The 16959-nt window shown below is 41.8% G+C and overlaps 1 protein-coding gene across 1 annotated transcript in view; it reads left to right on the forward strand.

The window, feature by feature from the left end:
- The window catches only part of LOC126048081 (ovostatin-like), an 84648-nt gene that overhangs the window by 45588 nt on the left and 22101 nt on the right, over positions 1-16959 (forward strand). The window contains exons 3-14 of the mRNA XM_049822571.1: positions 6648-6718; positions 8189-8372; positions 9052-9208; positions 10081-10133; positions 10625-10645; positions 11316-11484; positions 12714-12798; positions 13510-13627; positions 14287-14407; positions 14636-14745; positions 15772-15930; positions 16731-16958. Of these exons, the coding sequence (XP_049678528.1) occupies positions 6648-6718; positions 8189-8372; positions 9052-9208; positions 10081-10133; positions 10625-10645; positions 11316-11484; positions 12714-12798; positions 13510-13627; positions 14287-14407; positions 14636-14745; positions 15772-15930; positions 16731-16958 (1476 nt within the window). The remainder of the gene's footprint in view (positions 1-6647; positions 6719-8188; positions 8373-9051; positions 9209-10080; positions 10134-10624; positions 10646-11315; positions 11485-12713; positions 12799-13509; positions 13628-14286; positions 14408-14635; positions 14746-15771; positions 15931-16730; position 16959) is intronic.

The following is a 16959-nucleotide window of genomic DNA, read 5'->3' on the forward strand; positions in this document are numbered from 1 at the left end:
CCTTGCACTTGTATGAATTATCTCCAGAACCATACCTAGGTTTCTTCCTGGAAGGAACTGGTTGGTTCATTCCGAAGTAGTTCCCTGTGGTGAATTGATGTCCCTGCAGGGTGGACAAACTAGGACCCAGGACATGGAGCCAAGTGATCTGATAGTGCAGATATACCCAGAAGATGAAGTGTTAGCTGAAGGGGCAGGGAACGACCATGTGAGCTGTACCTGTGGCAGTGGTGTTGTGTGAAGGTACGCAGTGGTAGAAAGGTTGTAAAACCCTCTCAGGCTTTAGTAGCATCTAAAGTGTTTCTTCTGGAAAATGCAAGTTCATCAAGGCTACAGATGACCTGCAGGGTGAACTTATTGGCTGGAAAAAGTGAGGTGGACACACAAAGTGATTTGAGCTGCAGAGTGTTTGGTCCCTGGTCCCTACAAGAATGACTGGCTCTTCAGGCAGAATGGAAAAGGATGCAAAAGCCTTGGTTTTGCTGCCTGAAGAATCAATCTTGAAGACTTCTCCAGCATCCTGTTGCTTACAGATTAGCTCACTCAGTGCTGCCCCTTGCAAAATTACAGTGGGTAGCACAGGAGGTGCCTGTGGCTTGAAACAACTCATGTGGCAGTTGTTTCATATTACCAGGAAGAAGTTTTCAAAAGCCCACAAGCCTTTTTTAGATGAACTAATACACCTGAAAAATGTCTTGTACTAAATGGAAATCTCGGTGTTGCAAGGCATGTGTTGGAGCTATTACTAATGCATTGCTCAAAAGACTGGGAAAATTAGGTCTTAAAATACAAAGAGGGATGACATCACTTTATACGATATCTTTTATGTCTTTAAACTACCGATTCCACTGAACCAGTGGCAGCCCATAAGACCATATTAACTAGTTCCCAGCTTATCCATGAGATCATCTAGTCTTTGTGGTGTTTTCAATTAGAAGTTTCATGATCGAGATGCCTGGCTACCTGCACGTGGTAGTCCACTTGTCCTCACGATTGTTCGGTCGTGGTTTATTGGACCATGCAGCTGGGGAACTGTTGCTCTCAGGCACGTGTTCCAACTCGATTCTAGCTGATGCTATAGAGTGAGCAGTGGGAGTGTGTCCTGGCTCATGGACCAAATACAACTTCATCCTGAGCATACCTTGTGAAATGTCTATTGGTAAGGATCATCCCAATCATCCCAGAGAATGAAAACCAGCAATGTTTTTAGGTCTCAAGCCTGGCTTTCCTGTGATTGTAAAATATTCCTTTGATTTACAGAGTTTGGATGTTTCCAAAAGGGTAGAACAAGGGGATTCCATGAAATGGGAGACTGTTGAGTGGGCTAGTCTGGGGGCTGGTGTATTGTTGTCTTTTTAAAAGAAAAACTAGTTATGAAACCCAAATGAACTCCTTCAACCATAGGGAGTGAGAGGTTATTTAGAATCTGAATCTGGAGGGAACCGATTCTGATTCATTTTCTTTGTAATAGAATCCAAAATTTGACATGCTGACATTTCAAAAAGGAAGCTCTCAGATATGTTTCTTTATTTTAACTCAATTACTGTTTGCCTTTTTTAAAGCCCAGTGTGTCAGTCTGCCCATCTACCTAAAGCAGCAGAACAATATGAATAAGGGAACAAGGAAAAGAGTGAAGACAGGAAAACTTTTCTACTGAAGGAAAAATTATTTTTACCCTTTAAAAGGCTCCCCGACACATGTTTTTGTCCTTTGTGATCAGGTGAAATACATGTTCACGGTCCCTTATGGCAAAGGTCTGTAATAACCAAATCTTAAGTTACATCAGTATGTCATTGGTTCAAGATTTTGAGCAAATTCGGGATGTCAGCAATATAATTACTGCATCAGAATTACATTGTCCATAGATTGTTGGGTATTTTATTTTTGAGAAATTAAATTTTGATATCAAAGTGTTCATTTAAATACAGTAATATTTAATACTTATTCAATAAACTGAAACAATAGAGAATAATAGTTATTGTTTGCACTGCTCCTGCACTCTTCTTGACCTCATCTTCTGTTCTTCTCATTGTGTGTCTCTGTGGATTCTCTGGCAGGCTTCCTAATCCTGTTGTTTCTGGAGAAAGATTGATTATTAGTTCTGATTGTCTTTGCTAGTCTTTTTTAAACTCTTTTTTTGGCCCGCCTCGTTATGTTTATGTCCCCCTATTTTCCTCAATTTAGACACAGCAGGGTTTTTTCAAGGATGTCTGTATACATTACACTATAAATCAAGAAAAATGGATGGTATTTCATGTGTTTCATGCCATATGAGGTTGTAATACTTTATTTTTCATAGGCAGGGCTAAAATATGTTCCAGAAAGATGACGCTGACAGCATACTAGTTAATTTACTATCAGTCTGTCTGTAACAAAGATCTTGCAGGGACTGAACAGTGTGCTGTTTACTCTTCCCAATGTAACAGTGTTACAATGCTTAATATTACCTGATCTTTATTATTATAGAAAATGAGCACTATCAGAAAAATGTTCCATCCATTAAACATAAAATGATACAGCATAGTCTACCAACTGCACTACGAGCTGCCTGTTGCCAGCAAACTTTCTGAGAAATACCATCACTTGCAAATCTAAAAGCTTGCAGATGGGTACATGCCTTGGAAGAGTGGAAGGCTGTGTGTAGGCAAATTTATCCAAAGTATCCAAACTCTGAGACATACGCAATGCTATTCAGAGATACATTTGCTTTTTAAAACAAAATGTTTTGTCAGAGTGGGTTTGATAAGTGCGTTGTGGGGAAACATTTCTCAGATTAGAATTTCCTAAGAAGATCACAGGGTAGCAAATAGCCTGGCACTGTTGATGAGGGTATTTGCATAAGTGAAATGGAAGCTGGGGCTCTGGCCCCACATCTACCTATTTTAGAGAAAGAAACCAGACAATAAAACAGGTATTGTAGTGTGGGGTGGGTTGTTTGCACTTCATCTCAGGTGAAGTCATGACTGAGAAAGTACTCTCAGTCCTCAAGTGTTATGCAAATGTAAAGTGGAGCCATAGAAGAGAAACAAGTAATTATGTATTACTCATTCCTCTGGAAAATCCAAGGCTTCACTGCTGAAAGCTGCTTATATTTCCACTGAACTTCCTGCTACTTCTCTGACACAAAGGAAAACATGACTTAGATCTGTATTGACTGAAAATTTGAATGGCTCAACTCCACTTTCAGACTATGCAGCGTGGACATTCTCTGATGTGTTTATTTTCTAATTTGTGACTACATCTCGTGCCTGGATTCTGCACATACAGCTATACTGGGCATTTTGGCACAGTGTAAGGACATCTGAGATGCTCTACACAAGGTAGCTGGGGTATCAGTGGTGGGCTAGTCACAATTTCAAAGAATTCTCTGTTGTGAGTGCAGTGTACATGCAAAACACTGAACCTAACTGCTCCCAGAAAGTGAGTGGGATCAATGTTAGTTGGAAAACTTTACATTGCCCTGCTGTTTATGTATGCCCAGTGTAAAAGAGAAGAAGAGGACAAGTGCATCTGATGTAATAAAATGAATTGGCACATTCAGCTTTATTTGAAAGAAAACTAACTTGTGAAAAACATATGTTACCAATGCAACTTCAACAATCATCCCTCTGACTCATCTAGAGAAAGAATGGAAAAAAAAAATGTATGTATATATAAAATTTCTTCATAAAAGAGAGCAAATGCAGTAACTTTCTGAAGTCTGAACTGAATGAGTTGAAGACATCTTGATGCTCTGCCACACAAAGAGCATGCCACATGACTCTGCTTTGAAAACCAGGTACATATGTGATACTTAAGTCTTTATTTGCATTGTTTGGGTCTTGAAGTGCATTTGGCACTGTTCCTCATTTCATCAATTTTCTAGCCAAACTAGGATCTCCAATTACATCTTTCCTTACGCCAATACAAAGCAGGGCCAGTCTAAGGTCAACAGATTGCTTAGACGACATCCTGTATCAAGGCACCTTCTGTGTGTCTGTCCTGTAACAGCTGCTTAGTGTGAGGTTCATTATCTCCCCCATGTTAAATCTTGATCTTCATGCTTCCAGATGATTAATCCCCTCCTGCTCCTAGTTTCTTAATCATATAACCCAAAACTTCTTCTTTTTCCCTCCTACCAAAGACAAATGGAATAATTTCCCCATTGCACTGTGGTCTTCTTAAGAATTATCCGTGATATGGTAGTGATGTGCATAAAGATCTGAGCTTACTTTTTTATCACAACATTGCTACAATATAAAGACGTCCTCTGGGATCAGTAAATTCACTAGAGTAATGCATTCAATAGCTTGTTTCCCAAGAAACATGTGCTCTTCAATTGGTCTGAACATAATGTCTTCTAAGATTTCAATTTTCGAATGCTTTATCTTTTTCTTTTCTTCATATCAACAAGAAAGCCCTCTTACATTCATCCTAAAGGCATGCTACACTTAAATAAAGGATGAGCAATTTGCACCAGGGCCCTGGAATTGATTGCCATTTTCTTCTCCCTCCTTGATTTTTTTTTGCCTATTACTTAGTACCTGTTTAAAGTAAGACATGGGGTCTGAGGCATTTCAAAGCTGCAAGTACAAACGTGTCTGCAACATATTCTTAGCTGTCTTCTGCCCTTATTACAGCTGATGTGGTAGCTTTCTTGACCATGGGACTGCACTGTTTGCAATATCACTGGCCACACAGCTTTGTCACTTTAATGTCAGGTCATTCTCGGAAGCTTTGTGCAATATTTCTCACTAGTAACTCAGTAGGAATAAACTAGCTCCAGCAGCACCAGGGCAGTTTTCTTTGTGTCCTAACTAGGTCATCAGAAAGCTTCTGGGAAAGATGTGTAGGTGAGCTGGTTAGGCATGGGTCGTTTAGGGTATCACCTATGCTTATGGAAAGAATAATTCCTGTATGGCTGAATCATTAGCAAGAATGTATTATATCATGAGAAGTGAAATTGATAGAATCTGGCTTTCAACAGTCTCACATCCATTTGTACCACATCACTACAGTAGTCCTCATTTCTTTCTCATACCCCTTACCACTGAAATAACTTCAGGCCCACTCTGCATTACCTAACACCTTTTTCAGTGCCCCTAGGTCTCTTTCATGTCCCTAATTACTCCTAAAGTATACTCAGCTTCCTCTTCCCATGCATCACCTGTTTGGCTGAGGAAGAGGAAGGGAAATTGCCAGTGACTTCCCTAAGTTGCCGTTACAGACATGTTGATTGGCTACCTTATTTTGTTTGGGGTTTGGGGTTTTTTTCTTTTCCTATGTAAGAGTGTGAATGCAGTCCCCCATTACTATAGATTATTTATTTTCCTGTGTTCAGGCTGTATTACCAAAAGTGTAGCCAACACCTCAAGGAAATTGATTTTTCGCCTCTATTCAGCACTTGTGAGACCACCAATGAAGTTCTCTGTCCAGATTTGGCTCCCCAGTACAAGAAAGGCGTTGACAGACTGGAGGGAGTCCAGTGGAAGGTCACTGGGATGGTCAGTGGCTGGAGCAAACCTACAGAAAGAACCTGAGACAGTCTCATTTATTCAGCCTGAAGAAACAAAGGCTAAGAGGGGACATAATTGCAGTCTTCCACTATGTAAAGTGGGATTACAGAGTAGTCAGAGACAGATTCTTCTCAGTGGTGCACAGTGAAAGGACAAGAAACAATAGACACCAGTTTAGTACGGGAAATTCTGATTTAAGGAAAAAAATCTTCACAACATGAATGGTTAAGCATGAGAGCAGATGTCCAGAGATGATGTGGACTCTCTGTCCTCGGAGATATTCAAAACATGACTGGACATGCTTTGAAGCTAGCCCTGCTTAAAAGGAGAGATTGGACCAAATAATGTCAGGAGGTCTCTTTCTATCTAAATTATTTTATGATTCTGTATCTTGATTATTCTGAAACTTCTTCTCGGTCAGATTTACTAAAAATTCACCAACAAGCTTACAAGTTGCTTGATGGGGGGAGCAGGGATGGGGGGAAAAAGTGGCCTGACAGACAGATGAGTGAACAAGTGAAGTAATGCTATCAGATGCCTTTCCCTAGAGATGCGCTTGTCCTGACCACTGGCAAAAATGGTAGACAACTAGCCACCGTTCCTTGCTGAATGTTGCTGTGCGCAGTAAGAAATCCGGATTATGATTAGGAGTTTCCTTCTGTGCCATACTGAATGCAGCTATAGTCTGATGCTGTCTTATTACTGCCCAGGCCCCTGTGCAGGCATGCAATAACACTGTATTATGATTACTTCTGGTTTGTGAGATGTATCTACAGATCTTCACAGAACAAGGAAATACTTAAGCGGTGGCAAATACTAATAGGTTGAAACATTAAGGAGCCTTCAGCCAATGACACAATAATCAGAGAGGTAGGTTTCAATAAAACATTCAGATGGGCAGGAACCGGTTTGTCTTGCAATACCTCACAAAGCTATGTGAAATATGAGAGCTTTCTTAAGCTATTGTTTGAGAGTTCAAGGAGTGTGAGAACAGACAGCAGTGAGGAAGATGAACCTATGCAAATTTTATGTAGATATCTTTTGTTAGAGTATGATTGAAGCCGTGGAGGAGGAGCACCATCTCAGGCCAGTTTAAAAGCCAGAAGACAGGCTGTCCACTTGAGATCAGTCTCTCTTCTTTCTTCTTCACAGACAGAGATGTGGTCAAGGATTCTGCTGAGTATTCTGTCCTTGAACTGGATTGCCACAGTATCTTCTGAACCGTAAGAGATCATACAATCTGTGTTTTTATGTTAACATATTTTATTATATTTCCCACCACTTTATTTCTTCTGGGACACTGCTATATAATAAACTGGATGTTTGAGACCTAGGTTCTGAAATGTGTCTGAAGTAGATGACATTGAAGGATGATTTAGAATGATGCGCTCCGTCGTAAAACTGCTATGAAATCTGATGTGAATGACAGAAACCTAGAACTGGAGTAGATGAAGTCTGAAGTGCACGGGTAAAGTGGGGTGGAGATTCAAGACTAGACTAGCAAGTAATACTAATAATCAGGACTGATATGCATCAGCAGCAAAAGAGAGAGCTTGGTGTATGAGGAGGCTGGATAATGGCTGGTAGTAGGGACTATGCTGAATAGCAATACTAATATTAGTATTAGTATTACACCTGCTGTGCTGTCACAGCTTATACAGCACTGTCAATGTCCATGGCTTTATACAAACAGAAGATTTCATCCACAATACACCAAGATTAGAGCTTAAATCCCCTTCTCAAAAGTTCTTAAGGAAAACACTGTGAAAGTCAAAGGTTTAGCTTTCTCAGATACATTGTTGGTTTTAAGAATTTTACTTTTTGGTCTTTGAATATCATCCAGTCTGAACTGGGCAAGTGAAAATAACAAATATAAGCAAGCAAAACTGTGGGAGAAAAAAAGGGAAAGGCTCAGATTACCAAGAAAAGATTGTGCGATTAATGTTGTGCTGCAGAACCAACTCATCAATTCTGTCATATATTATTTGGAAAGACTAGTTTGGGCAGCAGAGAACTGGCAGCCAGCAACAGAACCTTAGCCAAATATAGCAAATCTGAAGGAATGTTTTTCAGGGGAAGAATGTGGGGAAAGAAGGCTGCCCTAATTATAGAGACCAGTATAACTAAAAAAGCCCAATGGAAGAAAGAAGCAAAGAAAGCAATGCAGGGAGAGAGAAGCATGGAAACAGAATACAGCATGCAGGTTAGATTGAGTGTTCCTTGGAATATTCTGCAAAATTGAAAAGCAGGATCATTTCTTGTGCATTATGCTGATTGACCTATGATAGGTCAGTTCTTATTTGGAGGGAGAGATATCCAGATAAAAATAAAATAAAAATCTGTTGCAACCGTTAACTAATATTTTTGTCACTGATATCAAATGTAAATGTAAATGCTGTGTAAATACCTGGAATGGCAAGATTCAGTATTATGCTGGGTAAAAGACTGCATAGAATGATGCCAGACTTTCAGCTCAGAAAGAACTGTGAGGGACAAAAAAAATTGTCATCTGTACTTTCTTAGCATATTATTCAAAATTCATTGAAAGAAATGGAAATCTTTCCACTGGTTCAAGCAAGCTTTGGACCATGGCTTCCTTCACCTGTATGGCATTTCTGTGGTATTTTCCTCTCCTCTTTTCTCTGACTTTCCTCCATGACCGAGCTCTCTGATCTGGTCTTGCCTTCTTGCAGTCAGTATGTGCTGCTGGTCCCAACAGTAGTACGGAGCGACTCTCCACAGACCGCTTGTGTGCAGTTTCACAACCTCAGTGAGCCTCTGTCCCTGAGCATCGTCCTGGAATATGGCAGTATCCGGAGGACTCTCTTTGAGGAATCCATGACAAAGAATGATTTCTTCAAGTGCTGCGAGTTCAAGGTATTTTCTCTTTTGAGACTACTAGAGGTGGTGTAGAAGCTGGAATTACTTCTGAGTGCAACTCTTCTTGTCAGTGAGGGCAAGAAGATGAAGAGTGTGGCCAGAGAATAGGACAAAAAAAGATAAAGTGCTGGAACGGCTGACAATATAGACATATGGGTTGTAGGGGGAATCTGGAGAAAGGCTTTCCATCTCCATTCACTCTGAATAGAAAAAAGCTTTTGATTGCCATCACAGATGCATGCGCCCTGTGGGACTGTTATAATTGCCAAGCTGGAGAGCCCAGGTGGGACATGCTCATTCCCTTTCCTGTGACTCTGCAAGATCTGGACAGATATGACAAACAAGTCCCAAGTTTAGGTCTCCAGAATGCAGCAGGAGAAAACACTTCAGAATTGAACTATATGCCTGGGGCAACCTGCATATAGGCAGGTAGCTACATGAGACGGGGAAATGCGTAGGACAGAGCATGGCTTAAATCCTTAGTACCTGGTGACAGATTATGGGACTTCCGCAGCAGAAATTCCCAGAGACTATCTCACTGGCAAAGATGGGGCTTCTCATGACTTTGCGCAAGTTATTTATGACTCACTTGACAGTATCTTAAGAGCCCTGCACATCACAGGACCTCAACATATCTAATTTACCACTTTTCCTCTGGGGTTTTGTTTGTCTCCAGGTTCCTCCTGCTACTTCTGACCCCCTAGCATTCATTTCCTTCTCTGCCAAAGGCACCAGAGTCAACTTAGCTGAGAGAAGATCAGTGGCGATTCAGAATGTGGATAATACTCTCTTCATCCAGACGGACAAACCCATCTACAAACCAGGGCAAAAAGGTGGCTGAGGAGTTTGAGTCAGCTGGTGACCTGGGAAACTGAGGGCAAGGGCGGGTCTAGAATGAGAAGGACTTCCTCTTGTGGAATAAAAGACCATGGACTGCAACGACCATGAGCAATCCTTCAGATAGTGTATAATTGTCATCTGAGGTTGGGCTCATCAAAAGTCAGTGAAAAATAGAACTGATTCACAAAATGGCAACAAATGAGTAGAGTTCATGCGTTTTTACTGAGTTAATTGCATCTTGAGTTCTGCCAGGTTTGCTGAGGTCAGTCACATTAAAAGTGTCCTTAAAAATATAGAAAATAATAGGTTAAGCCTGGAATTAATAAAATTCATACAAAAATAAAGTAAGCATGTAATTTCCTGTCAAAAGCTCTTTCTACTTAACTGCTAATGTAAATCACAGCTCTGATTCCATCATGATATTTAAATGACAGTACTAGCTGTGGTATAGTTAGCTGTCTCTTTAGTATAATTATACTTCAGTGCTGCACAGGGTTGGCACTTAGAATAAGGACAAATTCTTCCTTCTCTCTGATTTTTGCATTGAATTGGTTTGTATAAACAGTTTTGTAGGAAATGCTCCAGAGAACTGAGTCCTTCAAGAAGAACTGAAGGCACTAAAGAGTATTTGTATTTACTGTAGAGTTTACTTTAGTCCCAGTGGGTCAGAATTGAAGATATTTCAGCTGACAAGTTTATTTTAGTTTTCTTTTTCACCGGCTAAGATAATCAAGTCCTTTCTAGTTCTCTGTGGGCTCTTTAGTTCTCCCTAAAAGCCTGGGCAAACTTTGTTGCATTTGTATGTTGAAAGTGACTCACCACTGCTAAAGTAAATGATCCTTTTTTTGTCGTATGACTTTTTCAGTGATGTTTCGTGTGGTGACTTTGGATACCCAGTTCAGACCTGTTCAGGAGACAGTAAGTATGAGTGATAGTCAAGATTTTTCAAGCACCCTCTTGAAGTACCTCTTCACAGAGACAGTCTCAATTAGAAATTTAATAAAAAGGGCCTGGGATAGGCCTCGTGATGTTTTCCTGAGAACTGCCATAACCCTTTAGCTTCACATTCCATCTTTTCCCTGCCTTTATAGAGGGCAAAGGGTCTGAAAGCACTCCTGGACATCTCTCACAGCACTCAGATTTTGTAGTCACTTCACTTCACCTGCCCCAGATATGTAGAAAAAGACTGGATGTTTTTGTAGAAAAGATAAATTCACAAACAGGTTACCCTCTTAAAATTAACTCTATTACAGACATGAGTTTCAAATTGTTTCTTTGGCGCAGTCTTCTGTATCCAGGGAAAGCTGTTCACAGCCTTCTTTATGTTATAGTATTTCTCAAGCTCCACAGTTAATTTCTTGATGTTTTGATCATTTTTTTTTTTCTTTCTCTTTTTTTTCCTCCTCCAGTATCCCCGAATCATCATTGAGGTAAGAGATGTAACATGTCATTAAAACACAAGTTGCTTTGGAAAGACTATGCTTCATCATTCCCCATAGTGTCAATAGCTGAGGGAGACTCATCCAGAGCACAGTGTCTAAAGCCAATGAACTTGAGGTTGAACGGTGGCAGTACCCGTTATCAAACACTAGAGGAGAAGAAATCAGCAGAACTGGAGATGTGAGTCAGAGATGGCATGGGGTTGTTGCTGCATCTTTCGTTAGGATTCAGAGTGTTCAGTGTAGCCTTACTTTGGCAGGACTACAGTAAATGGGCTAGTGAAATAGCCTCATTCTCATACAGGCATAAGAATAGTAACTTCCTGAAACATCATGTTCTGCTGGGGGACAGGCTAACAATGAATCAGTCTTCTACCACATTTCATACCACTAGATCTCAAAATACTTCCTGAAGAACCAGCATAATATTCCCATTTTACAGAAGGAATTGAGTCAGAAAGACATGCTAGAACAGCTACAGATAAGCAACATGAGTTTCAATCAGGTACTATTCCTGGATGATCTGAGATCATCTGGCAGTGTAGCTAATTTCCAGTTAGACATAAATTTAGGCTTGTTTAATCCACAGATTTGGAAAATTAATGGGAAGTCAGAGCACATGTCATTCGCCCAAACTCACATTCAATCTCCCACTCTCCAGGATCCAGAGCAAAACAAAATCTTCCAGTGGTTGGAGGTAACATCCAAGCATGGAATTGTCCAGCTCTCCTTTCCACTAATCTCAGAGCCTATTCTGGGGTCCTACCACATCACTGTGGAGAAGAAGTCAGGTGAAAAAGAGTACCAGTTCTTCACGGTGGAGGAATATGGTAAGCAAAGGCTGTGAACTGCCCTGCACCAGCACTGAGGCTGGCTCTGCCCGAGTCAGATAGGAGCTGCTAGTGCAGAGTTTAAGTGCTTTGAATTCTCCACTTCATGCCTGAGAAGGAAAGACTTGGAGAGGGCTGGGTGGAGAAAGGGAAAACAAGAAGGGAAAAAAGAAATACTGAGAAAGGCAGCATTTTTCAGGAATTAAATTAGGAGTCTAATTCTTTTCTGGGCTTGGCACAAAGTCACTGTGTGTGACTTTGGGATCCGCATCCTATCAGTCAGGCCTTACACTCCCTATCTGTTCAGAGGAAAACGAATGAGTCAGGCCCGTTCTGTTTTGTGGAGGTCATCACTAGGCTAAAATATGCAGTAGAAATCTGAAGATATTATCAAACAGCTTAAATGACAGGCACTGGATTCTTACTGGGGGAGACTGGATAGCCAGTGGAAGTGCAAGATGGAAAACAGTGGGTAGCAGAGGTGCCAAAGCCCTCACAGTGATCTGCTTACTCTTTGGAATAGAACATATCAAGGGAGCTGCTAAGTTCTTTTGAATTTTACAAGTTTTCTCATCTTATAGTGGCAGGTTTCCCTTAGTAGTTCCCAAAGAAACCTCGCACAACTCTCAGTTGTTTGGGTTTTTTGTAAGGGCAGTAAAGCACCTTTCCTGCTTACCCTACAGAGCTCTTTCATACCTTCCAGTCTCCTGTGTACAGGTGCATGAGAAAAAGGCCCTTTCCAGCTATGTTGGCATTATTGCTGGTGACCTGGGACAAAAGATAAGCTGAAAAGAAAGAGTGACAGTGACCTGTTTGATTTTACTATTTCACTTAATCTGTTGCCTTTCTTCTTCAATGGGGCTGGATTGCGTAATAACTTCTGTTGTCCAGGGCTTAGCTAGTTTGAGACATCAACATTACTCCCACCTTTCTCTTGAAGAAAATGTACAGCCAATTAAAGTGATTTATCACAGTTCTTACTGTGGCTGTTATCATTATTAGTATGATTATTATTGCATTTTAAAGAACTTATTCACCTTACCACTAAAGGTTATTTTTTTTCTCTGATAATATCCTACAGCCAGCTCCTAGGTAGACTTTTCTTTGAACCATTTCCTCTCCCTTGTTGGTGAAGATGCCTTTGCCAATTGTTTTTTTACTGTCTAACACACACACACCTGTCTATGGTATCCAACTGCTGATCAGTCATATTCGCATTGCATTCCCAGTGCTGCCAAAATTTGAAGTAACAACCAGTGTTCCAAAGAGGATTTCTTTCTTTGATGAAGAAGTCAGGGTGAACGTTTGTGCTTCGTAAGTATTACAGCTGAGAACAACATGTTTGTGCACAAGAAACACAGGATAGAGGATGGCGTGCTGTGCTGGGAAGCAGGGACCCTGCTGCTGATTCAGAGTATGGGTCAGAGCAATTCCTTTAGCTATGACTTCCATGACATGGAATGTGATAAATCTCCTCCTGCTACATAGCAGATTTAGAACTGGGAGAGTTTGTGTGTGTCCAACAGTTTGAAGATATCAAGTGGTACATACTCGCTAGCTATTGTTTTTTATTACTACAGAAAAGGAGAGAAATAGTACAGAAGAAGAGTCTATCATTAATATCACTGACTGTGACACTGCCAAAAGGCAGGGTGGCATGAGCTAGAGGGGTGTATAGGGATCTTTATCCAAAACATCCTTCTTTGCTTATGACACGAATGAGAAAAAGCAAGCAGCAGGGAATGATGCCCCAACCCTGAGTCCAGCACCACTTTCCAGTTTCAGACCTTGTGGAATAACTACACCAAGACAATGGTAAAGCAGGCTTTTTTAACAAGATGCCAGAAACAGCCTAAAAACTGTTGAAGGGAACTCTGCTAGGGCTAACTGGACCTAATTCCCAGATGCTCTTCTGTCTGTGTTCTGGGCACTCCTGAGGGGTTTAGAGTCTGCATTGCTGTGCAATCTTTGCAGGTTTCATGCTAAGTCCGCATGATGTGATTCTTGTGTCTCTTGCTCTCCTAGGTACACTTATGGCCAACCAGTGCAAGGGAATGCCCAAATCAATTTGTGTCAGCAGCGCTTTTATCGTCCACGATGTGAGCAAAATGGGAAAGAAACCTGTGAAGCTGTCACTGGACTGGTATGATACAGGGCAAGGCCTTTCTTCTCAATCCGCTTTACTACCTAGCAGATAGCACAGTGTTTAATGGCCTCATTCATTTCCTGGGGAACACCAGAGAGACAATCCTAGAGGCATGTTTTTTCTTACTTTCTCACAGGCAATGCTGAAATACCATGAAGGTAGTTTTTAGCAATGGCCTCATTAGCAGACTTTGATTTTTCCCTCACAAAGAGTCAGTAGGAGGGAGGAAAGCTTATGAAACTATAAATTTGTGATCATTCCTAAAACACTGGATCTGTGTTCTTACCAAATCTAACCAGCAGACCTCTACTGGGAGTCTCTGAGGACACTTAATGTTAAACTAGTGATTAATTTCTCCACTAGGTCAGAGCTCAGGCATCATGCAAGATGGGTTTAAGAAGGAGCATGAGCATAGAGAGGAGTAGGGGGAATGAGGAGTGAAGTTTCCAGGTGCAAGGGTAAATAGTACTGAAACAATGAGCTGGAAAGGGAGCCAGGGAGTGAGAAGTGTAAGGTAGGAGGAGAGCAAGTAGGAAGGAAGAGCTGAAGATGTGACCAAAGACAATGAAGCTCTTCAGACACACACTAATACAGATTCAGGAACAATTTTCAAAACCTTGAGAAAATGGGCTTTGCCCTTTGTGCTCCTTTTTCAGCTGGGGAAGGATGGCTGCCTCAACACTGTCATCTCCATCAGAAGATTCCAGCTCTACCGCAGCTATGCCAGGATGTATACCAGCCTCAACGTAGAAAGCACTGTCACTGAAAATGGGACAGGTAACACCAAGTGGAGGTTGGGAGTAGCTGATTAAAGCTACTAGGTGGTACTTTCTGAGATGAATCTCCTGGATCCTGAGCTGTGCAGCAAACAACCAACAATCACCATTTTCTTTGTGCAGCTCTCCCTCCAGAGCGTCACTCCTCCATATAGCTTTTCAAAAGAAACAGTTTTCTGCCCACGTCTGATTTCTGTTTCCTCCCCTTTACGCTGGGTGTGTCTCACAGGTATCCAGATGAAAGGCTACGACTATGTTGCAGTTAATGAAGAAAATGACAGAGTGATGTTCAAGAATATGGATCTCTATTACAAGAGGGGAATTCCTTACTATGGTGAGGTGGGTACCTGAGAGGATACATTTAGATCAAAACTCCCTGAGGTGCAGCATGATGATTTCTGTGTTGCCCCATTTATGGCTGTCCCCTAACTCTGTGCTGACAAATTCTGGTGGTAATGCTGCATAACAGTGACTGCTGCATAGCTCTCTCATTACGTTAGATGCTCCTAGAGAAAATAAGAAAATCATATCATACCTGGAGTGCCAGGGTCTCTCTTCTGCCATAGTTAGAAAATGCCTAAAAGGTGGGTAAGTGAAAGGTGATGTGAGTGGGAAAGAGTCTGCAAGAAACTATTTCAGCAACAGCTGTGCCTAAACTGAAGGTAGAATTTACCCTGTGTTGCATCATGCAGTCCCAGGGATGTTTCCTTAAAGCAGTATAGGTGTTGGAGCACATTCCAACTTCTTAGCAACCTGCACATGCAGGATAAACCCAGGCACAGAAAGGAGGATGAGCTGTACAGCATCATCCTGATGTGCAATGGGGGCAGAGGCTGTGCACAGATGGGAGGTGGTACTGAGCTCCACAAGTTACCTGTCGCTGTGAAGTCATCTGATTGCTTTAGGTTTGTTAATCAGTGCTCTCCAAAGAGTATGTGCTCTGGAGTCCCTCTGTTTCTATTTGCTCAGGAAGGGAGAGCACGAGGTAAGAATTTAAACCATCATCTCTCACTTAGTAGTCTTTAACTTATGTGATGGCCCACTGAACTAATGGTCAGTGAGAAACAGAGGACTTACCATTAAAATAATCTTTTATACGAGATCATGTATATAAACAATTCCTTCTCCCTCTGTGACACATAGTTGTCCTTGCACTGATGGGAATTGCCTGTCTTTGCCTGTCACAGAACTCCTGCTCCTTCAAAATATTGAGGAGCATTTGCCTCTTAAATACATTTCACTCTTGATTTCTACTCCCTGAAGTTGTCCTCAGTGCTTACGTGAAAGTCCTCTGGTAAGCAGAGCATTTCCTTTTTTTTTTTTTTTATTTATTTTTCTGAATCCCTTGGGTATTCTATGTGTCAGATCACTGTGACAAATATGGACGGCAAGCCTGTTGCTGATAGGACTGTCCTGCTGGACCTCAATGAAAACTATCTGGCCAACTATACCACTGACAAGAACGGCACTGCTGCTTTTTCCATCGACACGTCCAACATCTTTGATCCCAGTTTTAAGTTGAGCGTAAGTAAATACAGTCTAAATCCTGAAAAAATACTTCGTTGGAGAGAGCGATTGGAAGGAATCAGTGCGTGCTGGCAGGATTGTTTCAGATGAGGAAAGTAGGCGGTCACTCCACCAACACCTGCAACCTGTGTGAAACTAGTACGAGTAAACACCAGTGCCTGAGAAGTGGCAGACTGCACCCCAGGAGTGTTTGGGCGGCAGTGATCTTCAACACCTCCCTGCTTTTCCCTCCGCTCCGAAGCCCCTCCTGCAGCCATCTTCCTTCTCTTTATTCTGTGCGCTAGAGGAACCTTCCTCGCAGTCTGCCTTGCCTTCCCCACCCGGCCTGGATGCACGGCAGCCGCTTTCCCTGCTCCTGCCTGCTTCCCTGCATTTCTGCTGGCAGAGACTCCTACCTGTTACCATTACACGGTCTTCTCATGTTGTCACGCCTTTTCTCTGGTGTGATGGGAAGAGCTGCGAAAAAGAAGGCTGTTTGAGAACAATGCCATTCTACCCCACAATAAGTCCTAGGAGTTTATAGAGCCTGTCCCAAGCCTGCAAGAATCTGAAATCCCCTCCCTGCTGCAATGTGCCATAGGTGTCTGCATACATTGAGGTGTCCAGAAGGCCCCCTGCTCTGGGCTGGTAAAGCACAAATTTATCACACCAGCTCTTGCCCTTGGCTTAAACAGCCCCGCAAAATCAGCTTCCCAACAAAATATTTTCGAGGAAAGATGCCTTTGCCTCTTACCTGCCTGCCATTTTTTTATTTTCCACTTTGTTGATTCCCCATGTATGACTCTTCTGCTTCATAGGTCAGGCAGGCACCAGATGACTGTGCAGACTTCTTCATCTGGAGGAATGATAATGAGCACCAAGCCTTATTCCTAGTCCGGCGTTTCTACTCACGAACCAACAGCTTTGTGAAAATTGAGCCAGTGAGGGAGAAGCTCAGTTGTGGCCAGCAGCAAATGATCAATGTTCACTATGTCTTGAACAGAGACGGCTACAGGAATGCCAATCAGACAAACTTCTACTATGTGG

The sequence above is a fragment of the Accipiter gentilis genome, chromosome 18 (assembly GCF_929443795.1).
Source record: "Accipiter gentilis chromosome 18, bAccGen1.1, whole genome shotgun sequence".
Lineage (NCBI taxonomy): Eukaryota > Metazoa > Chordata > Aves > Accipitriformes > Accipitridae > Astur > Astur gentilis.